Below are 14,237 nucleotides of genomic sequence, written 5' to 3'. Positions count from 1 at the left end.
TAAGATAGTCTTAACTTTTGTTAATCATGGCACATGATACCTTAATCTCTTCATTTGCAACATAAGTTAGGTCTTAATTACCATTATTGTACATGATGTTGAGCCACTGTCCTTTTAATAGTTTTATACTTATTATTTAGTACTCCGTACTGAGTATTAATTAGAACTAGGAATATTATTTCATAAAATATTTCAAAAGAGGTACTTTAAGGATTTCTAATTACAAAGAGGCAGTCCACCTTTATTTTAAGGTAATGTTATATGTAGTCCTAAGGGCTATATATAAGCATTAAATGTACTCTTGGAAATTGTATAAAATTAGGAATTTATGACAAAAACACGCGTAAATCAGTATTATTAGTGTTTATATTTTGATGATTTCTTAACTTTTTACGATTTTCAAGTGTAAATTTAATGCTTATATGTAGCCCTAAGGGTTATGTATAACATTTTCCTTATTTTAATGGTTGTAGTATTAAAACCTATATAAGAAGTATTTTTTTTAATAAATAAATAAATAGTATTAAAGCCTATATCAAGCCATTATTTAAGTTGAATTCCATCTTATTTGGTGGTACAAAATTAGAGTGTCACAAACTCACAATGTCACGCTCTTATAGTCTTATGTAATACTAGCTATATGCCTATATTGATCTATTAAAAATAATAGTCATATTGTCCGGCCTTTCGCAAAAAAAAAAAAAAAAAAAAAGAAAAAAAGAGAGAGAGATAATACATACAACACAATTCATCAAAATATCTTACTTTGTCCATTTTTATCTAGTATGAGTATCACTATGTACATATTTTTTGGGCACATTTTATAGCTTCACACTCCTTTTAAACATACATATGGTGATTTATATTTAAGTAAAAGTATAAATATGTTGAGTATTGACGTATTGTTAGTTGTATCATTAAACATACATATTGTCTTTGAAGCTGAATTGAAACACAGTACTCATAGAATAATGAGCCGAGCCGAGCCGAGCGAATCTAAACTGAAGTAAAATGAGTTGAATTTGAGGGAATGTGAATAAAAGTGAAATGAATTGAATTACGGAGTAAACTGAAGTAAATTTAAGTTCAAAAGAACAAGACCTTACTTGTCTTAGAGAATGCAGTAGTAGAAAACAATATTTTAATTTCACATTTTTTGGTGGCTGCTCACTAATTTCAGAAATTGAGAAAGCAGGTCAAATGAATTATAAGTTGGGCTTGCAAGTTGAGTCTTGGCCCGAATCTTGATATATAAGACAAAAACATGGTCCAACCCAAAGTCATTGACTTTAGAGAATCAGCCCCTTTTATATCTCATAAGTCTTAATAGTGTCATTTTTTTATGCAATTGGCATGCAATACTAGTATCAAATTCGGAACACACACACCATATGGTCCTTACCCCTTAATCTAAATCCATTAATGTACTGTCATCAGCCACGTTACAGAAAAATTTTAGCCAGCAATTTTGAAAATTAATCGACCCGATTTTAAGTTATATAAAAATCACCAAATATTTTTGTATGATCGTAGTTAATTATGACTTCGATTTTCATGAAATTCAAACTATAAATTAGACATTCAAGATATCAATAAATTAATTAGGATTGACAAATATTATAGAAATGCAATATGCTTCATTGGCTTTTTAAGGTTACATATATCGAAATACCTTGTGAATTTTCACATAGAAACACTCATTTTTAATTTTCCTTACATTTAACAAACAACTTATAACAATACTATCTAGAACATAGGGCATGTTTTAGCTTACAACTTAGGTAGCAAACTAGCTAATAATCATCTAACTTATTTTGGTTTTAGTATTGTTACTAGTGATGGATTTTAGTCTTGGTGCGTGTAGCGTCCCATCTAGAACCAGGACCATATACATGACCAGGTCCAGGATGACCATATCCATAGTTGCCACCACTACCACCTCCACCCCCATAACCATGACCACCATCTCCCATGCCAGAACCACCACTCCCACCAAAGCCACCACCTGCGCCAAAACCACCGCCACCTCCACCACAACCACCTGGGCAACCTCCACCACAATTGCCACCGCACCCTCCACCAAACCCACCACCACCTCCAAATCCACCGCCACCACCTCCTCTGAAGCCACCGCCACCACCTCCTCCTCCCCCGTAACCATCACCTCCACCGCCATAGCTAGGTTTAGGATCCCCACCATAAGCACTATGCATGGTATAGCTCGTTTTTGTAATACCATTTTGTGCATTATCCTTCCTTTCAAAATCAATATTCTTATGATCCTCTAACATTCTTGCATCAATGATCCCAATGACCAAACTAATGTGATGGCAAAAGCCTAAGAACACAAGCCACCATAAGAACACATCGAATCTTTTCTCCATTTGTTTCTTACAAGTTGATTTGAGTACTCTACTATATAAGTTTGTTATGAAGATATTATTATGTTTATTTCCTTCTCTTAATTATCAAAGTATCAGAAATTTATAAATATATATATATACAAAGTTGTTATGTGTTTTAAGTGTGACAATTATGCTCAAATGTTTGTTAGAGCTTACCAATTGTATGTGAATGGTGGTGTGGGAAGTGCTTGAGGTCACTTTGTTGTGTCACTCAAATTTGGTGGGAATGAATAATTGCATGAGACTAGGTTTCCTACTGCAAGAGTGCTCAATGGTGTGTGATATTAGTTACTAAGTCACTATAACTGAAATATTTTGGGGTTTAAATTTTATTAAAGTTCGTCATATATACTCTGTTTTATAATAAATTGCTCTTTTTTTTAGTCTATTGACACTCTACATCATTTTTTCAAGACGTCTCTCAAATTATGAGCCAATGTTAGTCCAATTTGTTTATTTAGTTTAATCATATTATTAAAACAAATATAAATAATTGAATCACGGACCACTAGCCAATTTGTGGATTAAGTTTAATCATATTTATAAATCATTGAATCACGGACCACTAGCGATTCAAAATATAAAACCAATACAAGAAAAGATCAAATACAACCTCTACAACAATAGGTCAACAAGAAGAATATTAATGTGGTCCAAATGCCAAAAAATACGACGTAAAATAAAACATGGAATAATTATTGAAGTAAACAGGAAATTACATAATTTTGTGATGTTATTTTCGAAGCTATGGAAGGAACAGCTATTGAACCTATACGTTATACAAGTATAAATCGTTTGACTCGTTTTTGCACAGCTTTTAGCCGTCAAGAATAAGAACAAATTAAGCTACTCAAGCATTTTTTTTGTCCCATATTGTAGCTTTTTATTTTTTCCTTTGAAAAAGCCTCCAAAAATTATTTCAGTTTGATTATTAGTACAAGATTACAAATTAAAAGAATGATGTTAGTTCATACTTCAATTCATGTCTTGTAATCTTCATGTTGCACCTAGACTACCAAACATGTATTTTAACTAGTTAATCTTTATTGTCGCCTTTCTAACTTTGTTGGTTTGAGGTTCTTAAAATTATCGATATGAAGTATTCGTATACAAATTAAAAACTAATCCTTTTGTCTAGAATTGTAATAGTGTCATTTGTCTATCTAGCTAGTCTATCTATTACAATGATTGTTTTCAAGAGAGTATACAATTTGTATCATAGTCGACTTTCAAATGCAAATACCTTTAATTTATGTATCATAGTTGACTTTCAAATGTAAATACATACCTAGCTAGACTTTCAAGCATTTGTTTAATCCTCTTTTTAATTTGTTTAAATGAGTTGTAACCAAATAAAAATTAATCAATTAAGAAAAGTACACCCTCCTAGAACTATAATTAGTCAATTTTGTCAAGTTATATGCATGGTCAGAAATTCATAGTCAATATTCACACGTGTTTTAAGAGAGATAGTAGATGTGAAGTATTCTTCAAAGATATCGTCATGCATATTAGTTTCTAGTCGATGTAATGTATGAATTATATTCAATCCTAATACTCCGTAATGTTGATCAATTGCTAGCGGATCTGATGGAATAACAAAATTGTGCCATTTGCTAGGGTTTGATTAATGCTCACTACAATTTTCTCAATTTGCATCAAGCGAGCTTTATATTTTAATTTTTTATTCATATTTATCATACATTAAACCATTTCATGTTTTCAATGACTAATATGTACATTATTAATTCCCTCATACGAAAATAATAGTTAATCTAATACAAGTTACTATTTTACTATCGTCTAGAAAAATTTATAACATGATAATATCAAATTCTTATCATATATCCATACTCCCATTTGAAATCTATACATGATGTAAGCTAAGGAGGGTGAGAGTAACATTCGTAGCTACTAGCCTACTACAAAGTTCACCATACATACATGATACATACGAGTATACAATACATTACATTCAAGTACAAGTACTTCCCAAAAGTGAATGTGAATTAAATATGTGATGGAACCCCTCTTGACCTCTTGACAAACACCCAATAACCGTGCATTACACGAGATTAAGCTGTATGCGAGTTTAAAGTTATTTTCTCTTAATTATTTGAGTGAGCTTTTTTAAAATAGTTATTTGTGTGAGTTTAGCAAACGTATGATTGGATCATTTATGAAATAACAGATAATTGCTACACCTTTGTTTTTAATTTACAAAAAAAAAAATACAAAATACGAAGTAGATTGAATACCATAGCCTAATAAAGGTTAATTGGATTCTCGAAGAACCGCCAAAAAAAAAAATTCATTTGTGGAACAAAATTCTGTATCCTCCACACTCTACGACTACAGCATTTCTCTGCAAATCGAAGAGTTCATCAACGATTAAGGTAGCATCTCCGTTTCCAGGTACTTGTTCTCAATTTTACAATCATGGTTTATCTCAATACTTTTGACAATAAAACCCTAGTTCTTCATGTAAACCCTAATTCAACTACTTTAGGGAATCTTCACCAGATTATTTTTGATAGATTAGGCCTCCCAATTGAACGACAATGTTTGTTATCATCATCCAAAAGATTAATTGGGGATTTTGATTGTTTAATTGCTGATTTGGGTATTCGATTGAATTCAACTTTATCCTTGTATATCCCTTTTTGCGGAGGTATGCAAGCTCCTGTGCAATCAAAGAGTAATCTTGATTTTATGTATTTGAAACCCCCATCAAATTATGTTGCTGGGTTGGGTCGTGGAGCTACCGGGTTTACGACCCGATCTGATATTGGGCCGTCTAGACCGGTTATGGATATGCCTGACCGCTCTGCTGCTCCGATTGGGAGTGTGGCGGTTCCGGATATGGGGCAGGGGCGGGGGCGGGGACGAGGGCAGGTTCCGGGGCCGGGGCAGGTGCAGGGGAGGGGAAAGGGAGCTGATGAGGAGGGTGATGAGGAGGAAGGGGAGGATAAAGGGTATGATGAGAATCAGAATTTTGATGAATTTGAGGGGAATGATGTTGGTTTGTTTGCCTCGGCTGAGTACGATGAGGATGATAAGGAGGCGGATGCGGTCTGGGAGGCGATTGATAAGAGGATGGATTCAAGGAGGAAGGATAGGAGGGAGGCTAGGTTGAAGGAAGAGATCGAGAAGTATCGGGCTTCTAATCCTAAGATTACTGAGCAGTTTGCTGATTTGAAGAGGAAGTTGCATACTGTGACGGTGGAGGAGTGGGACAATCTTCCTGAGATTGGGGATTATTCAATGAGGAATAAGAAGAAGAGGTTTGAGAGTTTTGTGCCTGTGCCTGATACACTTCTTGAGAAGGCTAGGCAGGAGAAAGAGCATGTTACGGCCCTTGATCCAAAGAGTAGGGGCGTTGGTGGGACAGAGACACCTTGGGCACAGACCCCTGTTACAGATTTGACTGCCGTTGGTGAGGGTAGGGGTACGGTGCTATCACTGAAGCTTGATAGGTTATCTGATTCTGTGTCAGGGCAGACGGTTGTCGATCCTAAAGGGTATTTGACTGATCTTAAAAGTATGAAGCTTACCAGTGATGCAGAGATTTCAGATATTAAGAAGGCTAGGCTGCTATTAAAATCTGTCATACAAACCAATCCAAAGCATCCACCTGGTTGGATAGCAGCTGCAAGGCTAGAGGAGGTTGCTGGCAAGATTAAAGAGGCTAGATTGTTAATTGAGAAGGGATGTGAGGAGTGTCCCAAGAACGAGGATGTTTGGCTGGAGGCCTGTCGTTTGGCAAACCCTGATGACGCCAAGGCTGTGATGGCTAGGGGAGTTAAAATGATTCCAACTTCTGTGAAGTTGTGGCTTCAGGCTGCTAAATTGGAGCAAGATCATGTACAAAAGAGTAGGGTGCTAAGGAAGGGGCTTGAACACATAGCTAGTTCTGTGAGGCTGTGGAAGGCAGTTATTGAGCTTGCTGATGAGGAGCAAGCTAGCATATTACTTTATAGGGCTGTGGAGTCCTGCCCCTTGCAAGTAGAATTCTGGCTTGCTCTTGCTAGGCTGGAAACATATGACACAGCAAAGAAAGTGCTAAACAGGGCCAGGTTGTATCTCCCAAAAGAGTCAGCTATTTGGATTACTGCAGCAAAGTTGGAGGAAGCTAATGGTAATATTACAATGGTTGAGAAGATCATAGACAGGGGTATCAGGGCCCTACAAAGAGAGGGAGTTGTCATCAACAGAGAAGCTTGGATGAAAGAAGCTGAGGCTGCTGAACGTGCTGGGTCTGTTGTCACCTGCCAAGCTATAATTAAACACACTGTTGGTGTTGGGGTTGAGGAAGAAGATAGGAAGAGAACATGGGTAGCTGATGCTGAAGAATGCAAGAAGAGAGGGTCTGTTGAAACTGCAAGGGCTATATACGCTCATGCTATTTCTGTCTTCTTGACAAAGAAGAGTATATGGCTTAAAGCAGCACAACTGGAGAAGAGTCATGGAACTAAGGATTCTCTTGATGCCTTGTTACGGAGAGCAGTTACTTATGTGCCCCAAGCTGAAGTTCTTTGGCTTATGGGTGCTAAAGAAAAATGGATTGCTGGTGATGTGCCTGCTGCTCGAGCAATCCTCCAGGAAGCTTACGCAGCTATTCCAAACTCTGAGGAGATTTGGCTTGCTGCTTTCAAACTTGAATTTGAAAACCATGAACCTGAAAGGGCAAAAATACTCCTTGCTAAGGCCCGAGAAAGAGGTGGCAGTGAAAGAGTATGGATGAAATCCGCCATTGCAGAGAGAGAACTTGGTAATGTTGCAGAAGAGAAGAGGCTGCTTGATGAAGGCCTGCAACGCTTCCCATCATTCTTCAAGTTGTGGTTGATGCTTGGACAGCTTCATGAACGGTGTGGAGAGCTAGAGAAGGCTAAAGAAGCTTATGTATCTGGTCATAAAAACTGCCCACAATGTATTCCTCTATGGCTTTCACTTGCAAAACTTGAAGAGAAGATGACTGGACTGAGTAAAGCTCGAGCAATTCTAACTATGGCTAGGAAAAGGAATCCTCATAGCCCTGATCTGTGGCTTGCTGCTGTTAGAGCTGAACTTAGGCACGGCAACAAGAAAGAGGCTGATAACTTGTTGGCAAAGGCTCTACAAGAATGTCCAAACAGTGGTATATTATGGGCGACTCAAATTGAGATTGCTCCTCGTCCTCAACGTAAAGCGAAGAGCTCAGATGCCCTTACTAAGTGTGATCAGGATCCCCATGTCACTGCTGCTGTAGCCAAGCTGTTTTGGCATGACCGGAAGGTGGACAAGGCAAGGAGCTGGCTCAACAGGGCAGTAACACTTGCTCCAGATGTTGGAGATTTCTGGGCTTTGTATTACAAATTTGAACTTCAGCATGGAACTGAGGACTTGCAGAAGGATGTGCTGAAACGTTGTGTTGCTGCAGAGCCTAAGCATGGTGAGAAATGGCAATCTATTTCAAAAGCAATTGAGAATGCTCACCAGCCTACTGAAGCAATATTAAAGAAACTTGTTATTGCTCTTGGGAAGGAAGAAAAGGCTGCTGGAAACAAACAAGTCTGATTTTGTTTCTTCATATTGCTGATTCTAGTGTGCATATACCTGCGCTCTAGAATTTAGTCTGATCATATTTTTTGTGAAATCTTAATGTATTTTGACTTGCACATTATCGTTTGTCCCTTTAAAGCTATTCGATGTAGTTTAGCCTTACAATTTTGTGTTTCGAACTGTTTTGGATGTTACTTATCCTTACAGCATTATTGTTGTATAAATGCTAGATTTTATAACAGCTATTGTTATCCTCTATGCAAGACAGTTTAGCTTCGAGTGCTTGGTGATCACAGTTGTAGCTGCAGTACTAGTTGTTGTATTGATGAATTAGATCCTTATCAATGTTAACATGATGGAATGTGACTGGTGAAGGGATGTAGAATTTCTGCGTGTGTGTGTGTGTGTGTTTTTTTTGTTTTTCCTTTTAGCTACAGCCAAGATCGGGACACTCCAGATTTACATAAGCATTAATCCATTCCCCATGAATAAGAGACAGCATCATGCATGACAGGATAAAGTTGAACAAGCATTTTATTTCCAAAAATAATTTCCACAGAAATTTTAACTCCATAAAAATTAAATGGTAACTACTAGAAGGTGGCAAAATAGCCACATTGCTATGATTTTCAACATCTTACTGCTTTGCAGAGCATAACAAAGTTTTCATTTTAGTTACATTCAAACATCTAAAGTGCAAATCATTCTATTCACAAAGTTAACACCAAAATTCCTATATCATGTTTTAAAATCACGGCATATACTCAGAAATTACAAGACAATTCTCGTTTCATGCCATTTGCTTGGTTGCACAGGCCCCTACATGGCTGCATTACCTCTCTTCTCGAGAACCCATCAGGACTTGCTGAGCCTTCAAGAACTTCTCAGAACTGCTCCTTGTAGATACATAACATGGTTAAACAATGTCGTCAGCAGGCATACCTGTCATCATATACTAGTAGAAATTTAGAGATCTTCAACCTCCTCAAAAGCAGTAATAACCACATTGAGGGTCTTCCTGAGTCAAAAACCTCAACATGAACTAGACTTGCAGCAAAAAAACTCTGTTTGCTTCTTACCAACAAAGTCAGCACATTATTTCTCACTAAAACAAGTAAATTACTTCAGTGGTCATATCTCTTTCCTCATATCCTCTTTATCTGTGGTTTTCCGTTTCTTTGCTGGATGACACCCAACTGTTTTAGCAGTTTTTGACCTCTTATAGAACTTAAGAACAGTGTTGTCATCGATAGAATCGACTGCTCCAGCAACTTTGTCCCCACAATCATCATAATCATGATTGATAACTGAACACAGATCTTGGGACTCTTTAGAGAGAGGGATATCTATAGATAGAGACTCTTCCATCATAACATCTGGATCAACTTGATCTGAGGTGTCACAATCTTTTGAAGCTTCATTATCCATCATACCACGGGAATCTGACAGAAGAGTTTTGTCCCCGTTTACTGACAGAATATCAGCAGGAAGAATTCCATGCATAGCAAATAAACCAGAAGGTGAGATACATATAGACGAAGGGTCAATCTCCATTTCATCATGAAATGCACCATCATTACATGACCTTTTTTCAACAGGCCCTTTGCTTAGCAACCTACTATTAGCATTGCTTAAAACCCCAGTATGACCTTGTTGTCCGATGGCCAAACTAATATTATTATCCAAAGACACTGTAAATCCTGCTTGCTTCTCAATCTCATTGATGTTTCTCTCACTGCTGTCAAAATCTGCTAAAGCATTTAGCTGTGTCTGTAGAAAAGCTGATAGAGAAACAGCATGATCACGAATCAAGGAATCATGAGGCGTACAACACAGCATTTTGATCAATGCCTGCTTGTATTGGTGCAAACTGAGAGAAGGTATTGAAGACTTTTTTTTCCGACATAACCAGCTAACCTTGCAAACATGCTCACACAAATTACCACTTTCGGACACAGTGCAATTACAAATTGAAAATTCAGAACCAGGATTTGATACCAGATATATTTTGTCTTGATCTTGTTGGTCTATGACTCTGGCAAATTGACCTTCTAAAATAACATCAGAGTCTGGGATCTTCAATGAATTGCGCCAAGATGTTAACCCATCCATCCACTCATCTCTCCAATATCGGGCAAAATCATGCTTTGCTGGACACTCATCAAGCCAAAGGTAAGAATGCACTTGGGTGGACAGTTTATCGACCAACCAATCCACACGTTGATATGCACTGTGATCCATCTCATTTAATACTCTTACATTCATCTGACGATGATAAAATTCAATCGCTGCACTCATCTCCTGGCTGGCAAGCGGAAGGGTTTGTAAACTAGTAGCCCAAAACCCTGGCAAGTGGAAAACCATTGTTAAGGAAGAAGGTAAAAGCACTCACAAGTCATAACAAGAGAGTGAGAGACAAGAAGAAAAATACATTATTGAGTGAGGTTGGAAAACTCAGCTAGGCAATCAGCACAAGTATACTAAAAAAATATACTGCAGACAAACATATAAAGAATGATGCCACCAAGTCCTCACATTCCTCTAAAGTTGAACAATACACTAAAAAGTTCTTGACTAACCAATTCTGGGGTACCACACAGCCTTGAAGTATTCCATAAACTCAGAATTACTCGTAAAATCCTCCATTAAACCATCAAACAAAGTCACATCTCCTTTTCCAGTGCTGATCTCTGAAATAACCTGCCCAAGCCGTTGTGATATTTGAACTCGCATTTCAGTTTGAGAACATCTCTTCATTAGGGCTTTATGCAATGCATGACGGATACGCCATGTAGATATCAGCACAGAGCACTCAAATATATCCCTGAGCAAGTCACCATATGTATGAGCAAGATGCACACTTCATTATATCAACTTATAACACTACGTAGAAGCAATTTTTTAAGCATCATACTAGAAGCCAGCTTTTGTGGTCCTAGTAAAATTATATGTTTCCCAAGATAGTCAATACACTTCAATATTTAAATGGTCTCATTTTAAGAATTCCCAGTTTTATATAATTATTTATACGGTCATGCCCATAGCCCCATTCAAATAGAAAAGTGCTTCAGAACTAATACAAATTCAATTGCTATAGCACTACAGGTAGTGCCATTGTGGGAAGGGGGGGCCAAGGCCTTAATTAAATTGCAGACCAGTTGAATTAAAAATTTTACTCAGAAACGTCAGACATGATGCTGCCATTCCAAAATTAAAAACCTTTACAGATGAATGTGCCCAAATATTTCAGAGGTTGATCAGAGAGATGTGGGACTTCTATACATTGTGTTTGGATAGAGAAAGGGGAAGGAAAAGAAGGGGAGGGAAGGGAAGAATAACCTCTCTATTGTTGGAGAGATCAATTTCTTACAATTTACTCCCTCCGTTTCTCTCCTCTCTAATTCCCTCCCTTCCTCATTTTTTATCCAAATGAAAGATAATCCATCCCTTCATGGCTCCATTTCACCTCTCTTCCTTTCCCTTCACATCCTTTAATCCAAACAAAGTGTTGGTCTACTAGAAAACATGAAGTTAAGCTTTGTAGTACAAGGTCGAATTACTCGAATCAATTGTGCTTAATGTTTCATATTCTAATTTATATGTGCTCTGCATCAAGTCAAATGCTAAGTTGTCTGACAAGTGAACACCCCACTTCCTCCTCTCTCAGTGGGGGGAAAAAAATCAATAAAAAAATATATATATTTGAAGCAAGAATCTATTTAACGAAAGGGTGAGATAATTATTTAACTGCTGCTCTCTGACACTTCATAAATCACAGCAAGTACCAGTAAATAACATTATAAGACAAGGTTGACATATCAGCCAGGTCCAGAATGGTTTTTTAGATCCAAAAGACATACCTGATCGCCCCAGTGTCAGTTAAAGGATCATCAATAACAAATCCAGCTAACTTCCATGCAGGATCTTTTGTTAAAACCCTGTTGTGTAGAGCCCTTATCCACTTGAATGCATCTCTGCTTGTAAACCTTGGGGAAATTACCCAAGCTATTGGAATAGCCTTATTCTCTGAATTGAACACGAGAAGGCTGTGAACCGGATACTACATAAACCAACAGAGTCACTAGAAGGGTAATCATAATCAGTTTAAAATTGTATGGATACATTAAATAAGAAATAGAATAGTAACAAAGAAAACAGAACAAACCTTAAATTTGTTGGTTCCAAATCTCGAGTCAGAGGCTAGAAGACCACGATTGCCAAATCGTATCATTTGCTGCAACTGCCACTCAGTTTGAATTCCAACTGTGAATGGCTCAGACTCTGAAAAGTCCTGATAAAAGAAAACGCATGTCGGATGATTTTCTACCCACAGGCTCAGGCTAACAGCATCATCAGCATCTAGCTCATACTTGTATCGCCTTATTCGTTTTTCTTGTCTTCTTACATATCTATGCGTTAGAAGATCATCACGATTGAAAGGACCCCCTTGTTTCTCTACTGATTCATTGTGTCTCTGCATAATGGTTTCCACAGGTACACCAACATATAATAGGGAATGAACACGCAGGCGAAGATCATCAGAGATGTATGGAGCATACATAGCACGAGTTCCGGCTGCTTTCTTATCTTGAGGACCATGACAGGGTAATCCACTCTTGTCAACATGTTTATCCTGATTATATATGATAAGTGCAACGGAAGGCCGAGCAATAAGGCGTTTCACGATGAAGTGACAGGTGCAACCCCTTTTTGTACCTGGACGTCCAGCAGATTTCTTTTTTGGGATATAGGTGTTTCTACTTGGCCGTACAATTCCACCTTTTCTATGGTCATCTGGCCCAAAGGAACACCAGTACCTATAGGGTGAAAAGGTCATAAAGAAGTCAGAATTAGAAGAATCAAGAATGTATGATTAGATGAATGAAATATTCCTACAAGGATGATAAAAACTTATGGTGAATATTTAGGCTCCCAATTGTTGCAACTCTGGGGGGAAATTCAAATTTTGCTGTACTAATCAATCTCATTTCATTTTTTTTGTCACCACATTTGAAATTAAATGAAAGTTAACCCAATTAAAGAATCCCTTTGTTCAAGTAATTAATCAAACCCTATAAGAAATAAAACTGAGGAAAGAGATCCCTCTAGCAGTATGGCAATATGTAGCCCACGAGTCAACGATAAAATACAAAATATGAAATGTTTAAATTAATATGACTTCCTAATATCAGATTTGAATTTTGAAATGTAAAACCAACAATAGCATACAAAATTTGAAATGAGTAGAGATAGACTAATTTATTTCCAAATGTGAGATTCAATGTAAACGATATAGCAACAAATAATGTTAATGCTCAAGAAATGAAGAAAAGTAAACCATATAAAGAACAAGGAAACTGAAACTCACAAGATATACTCAAGCACCCCATCAACCTTGACTTTGTACGACGCCTTTGCACTTCGATGCCTCCTAGCCTCAACATGAAACCCAGTCGGGCAATCTTTGTTCGATGATTCACCCCTAATAAAATCATCTACCCTAGCAAACGGTATAAGAGCAACCCTATCTATATTATCTCGCCATCCTTCTACCTTGGACCAAACTATATCCGAAGCACTAAACTCCAATGTTGGAGGACTCTGCACGGGAAGATTTAAAATCTCATCCCATCTAGCCATCTGCAGCAAATACATTAGTAATTAGATAATATATCCCAAACCAATACCTACACGAAACAATTGGGAGAGGACTGGAACCTAACCACCCATAACTGATCCCAAATCCTGATTAGGGTGGAACACCAAAAAATATACCTACATGACCTCCCTGAAATAAAGGGGCACCTTCATCTTCTTATCCAAGCCTAAATAGGAATAGACTTGAGCTCGAACCTCACTATAGCCTCACTATTTCCCCACTCGAGTCGATGATTTGATTAGGCTCAAAATTGCAACACAATAGCAATCAAACTTAACTTAATCATCAAAGCAGGCTCTAAAGTTACATATATTTTTTGTCGAATATCAACGTAAATTGCACATAACAAAATTCATTCAAGCAACAAAATTGGTCATTATATGCTTTAATAACTTCAGCAATTATAAACAAAAGTTCAATACTCCACCTTAGAAGAACCCTAAGTTGATTATACCTATAATTAAATTAACAACAGTATGAAATTAAACCTTAAGAATTCAAATTCGATGATAAAAAAAGAAATTACCTGAGAAGGCGGTTGAATGGAGGAGAGAGAAAACTGAGAAAGGTGCTTCAATGGAGGACTGTGAGTTTATAGGCGTAAAAATGAAAAGAGTATACTGAAATGGTGG

At 37.2% G+C, this 14,237-nt stretch overlaps 1 protein-coding gene and 1 pseudogene across 2 annotated transcripts; one reads left to right on the top strand and one right to left on the bottom strand.

The window, feature by feature from the left end:
- Positions 1 to 4,688: 4,688 nt before the first annotated feature.
- On the top strand, positions 4,689 to 8,225 carry LOC145586695 (protein STABILIZED1 pseudogene; annotated as a pseudogene).
- Positions 8,226 to 8,540: 315 nt separating this feature from the next.
- LOC145586696 (uncharacterized) lies at positions 8,541 to 14,231 on the bottom strand. 2 transcript variants are annotated; one of them, XM_081643590.1, is made up of 6 exons: positions 14,132 to 14,231; positions 13,315 to 13,586; positions 12,112 to 12,763; positions 11,807 to 12,006; positions 10,526 to 10,770; positions 8,541 to 10,291 (listed from the first exon to the last, which is right to left on the bottom strand). In XM_081643590.1, exons 2-6 carry the CDS (start codon positions 13,584 to 13,586, stop codon positions 9,078 to 9,080), a joined length of 2,583 nt encoding a protein of 860 aa, XP_081499716.1. In that variant the 5' UTR covers positions 14,132 to 14,231; the 3' UTR covers positions 8,541 to 9,077. The 2 variants fall into 2 exon arrangements, with proteins under 2 accessions (XP_081499716.1, XP_081499717.1); XM_081643591.1 differs by lacking the exon at positions 14,132 to 14,231 and adding an exon at positions 13,722 to 14,090.
- Positions 14,232 to 14,237: the final 6 nt, after the last annotated feature.

This window comes from Chenopodium album, chromosome 16, assembly GCF_948465745.1.
Source record: "Chenopodium album chromosome 16, dcCheAlbu1.1, whole genome shotgun sequence".
Taxonomy (NCBI): Eukaryota; Viridiplantae; Streptophyta; class Magnoliopsida; order Caryophyllales; family Amaranthaceae; genus Chenopodium; species Chenopodium album.
The sequence above is the reverse complement of the archived record's forward strand: the minus strand, read 5'-3'. Positions and strand labels throughout refer to the sequence as shown.

Excerpts from the sequence above, each read along its gene's own strand:
- LOC145586696 (XM_081643590.1), bottom strand. The coding sequence starts at position 13,586 with ATGGCTAGATGGGATGAGATTTTAAATCTTCCCGTGCAGAGTCCTCCA. Across the intron at positions 12,764-13,314 it reads GGGGTGCTTGAGTATATCTT|GTACTGGTGTTCCTTTGGGC; the intron begins GTGAGTTTCAGT and ends TTCACCCTATAG. Across the intron at positions 10,771-11,806 it reads ACTGACACTGGGGCGATCAG|GGATATATTTGAGTGCTCTG; the intron begins GTATGTCTTTTG and ends TGACTTGCTCAG.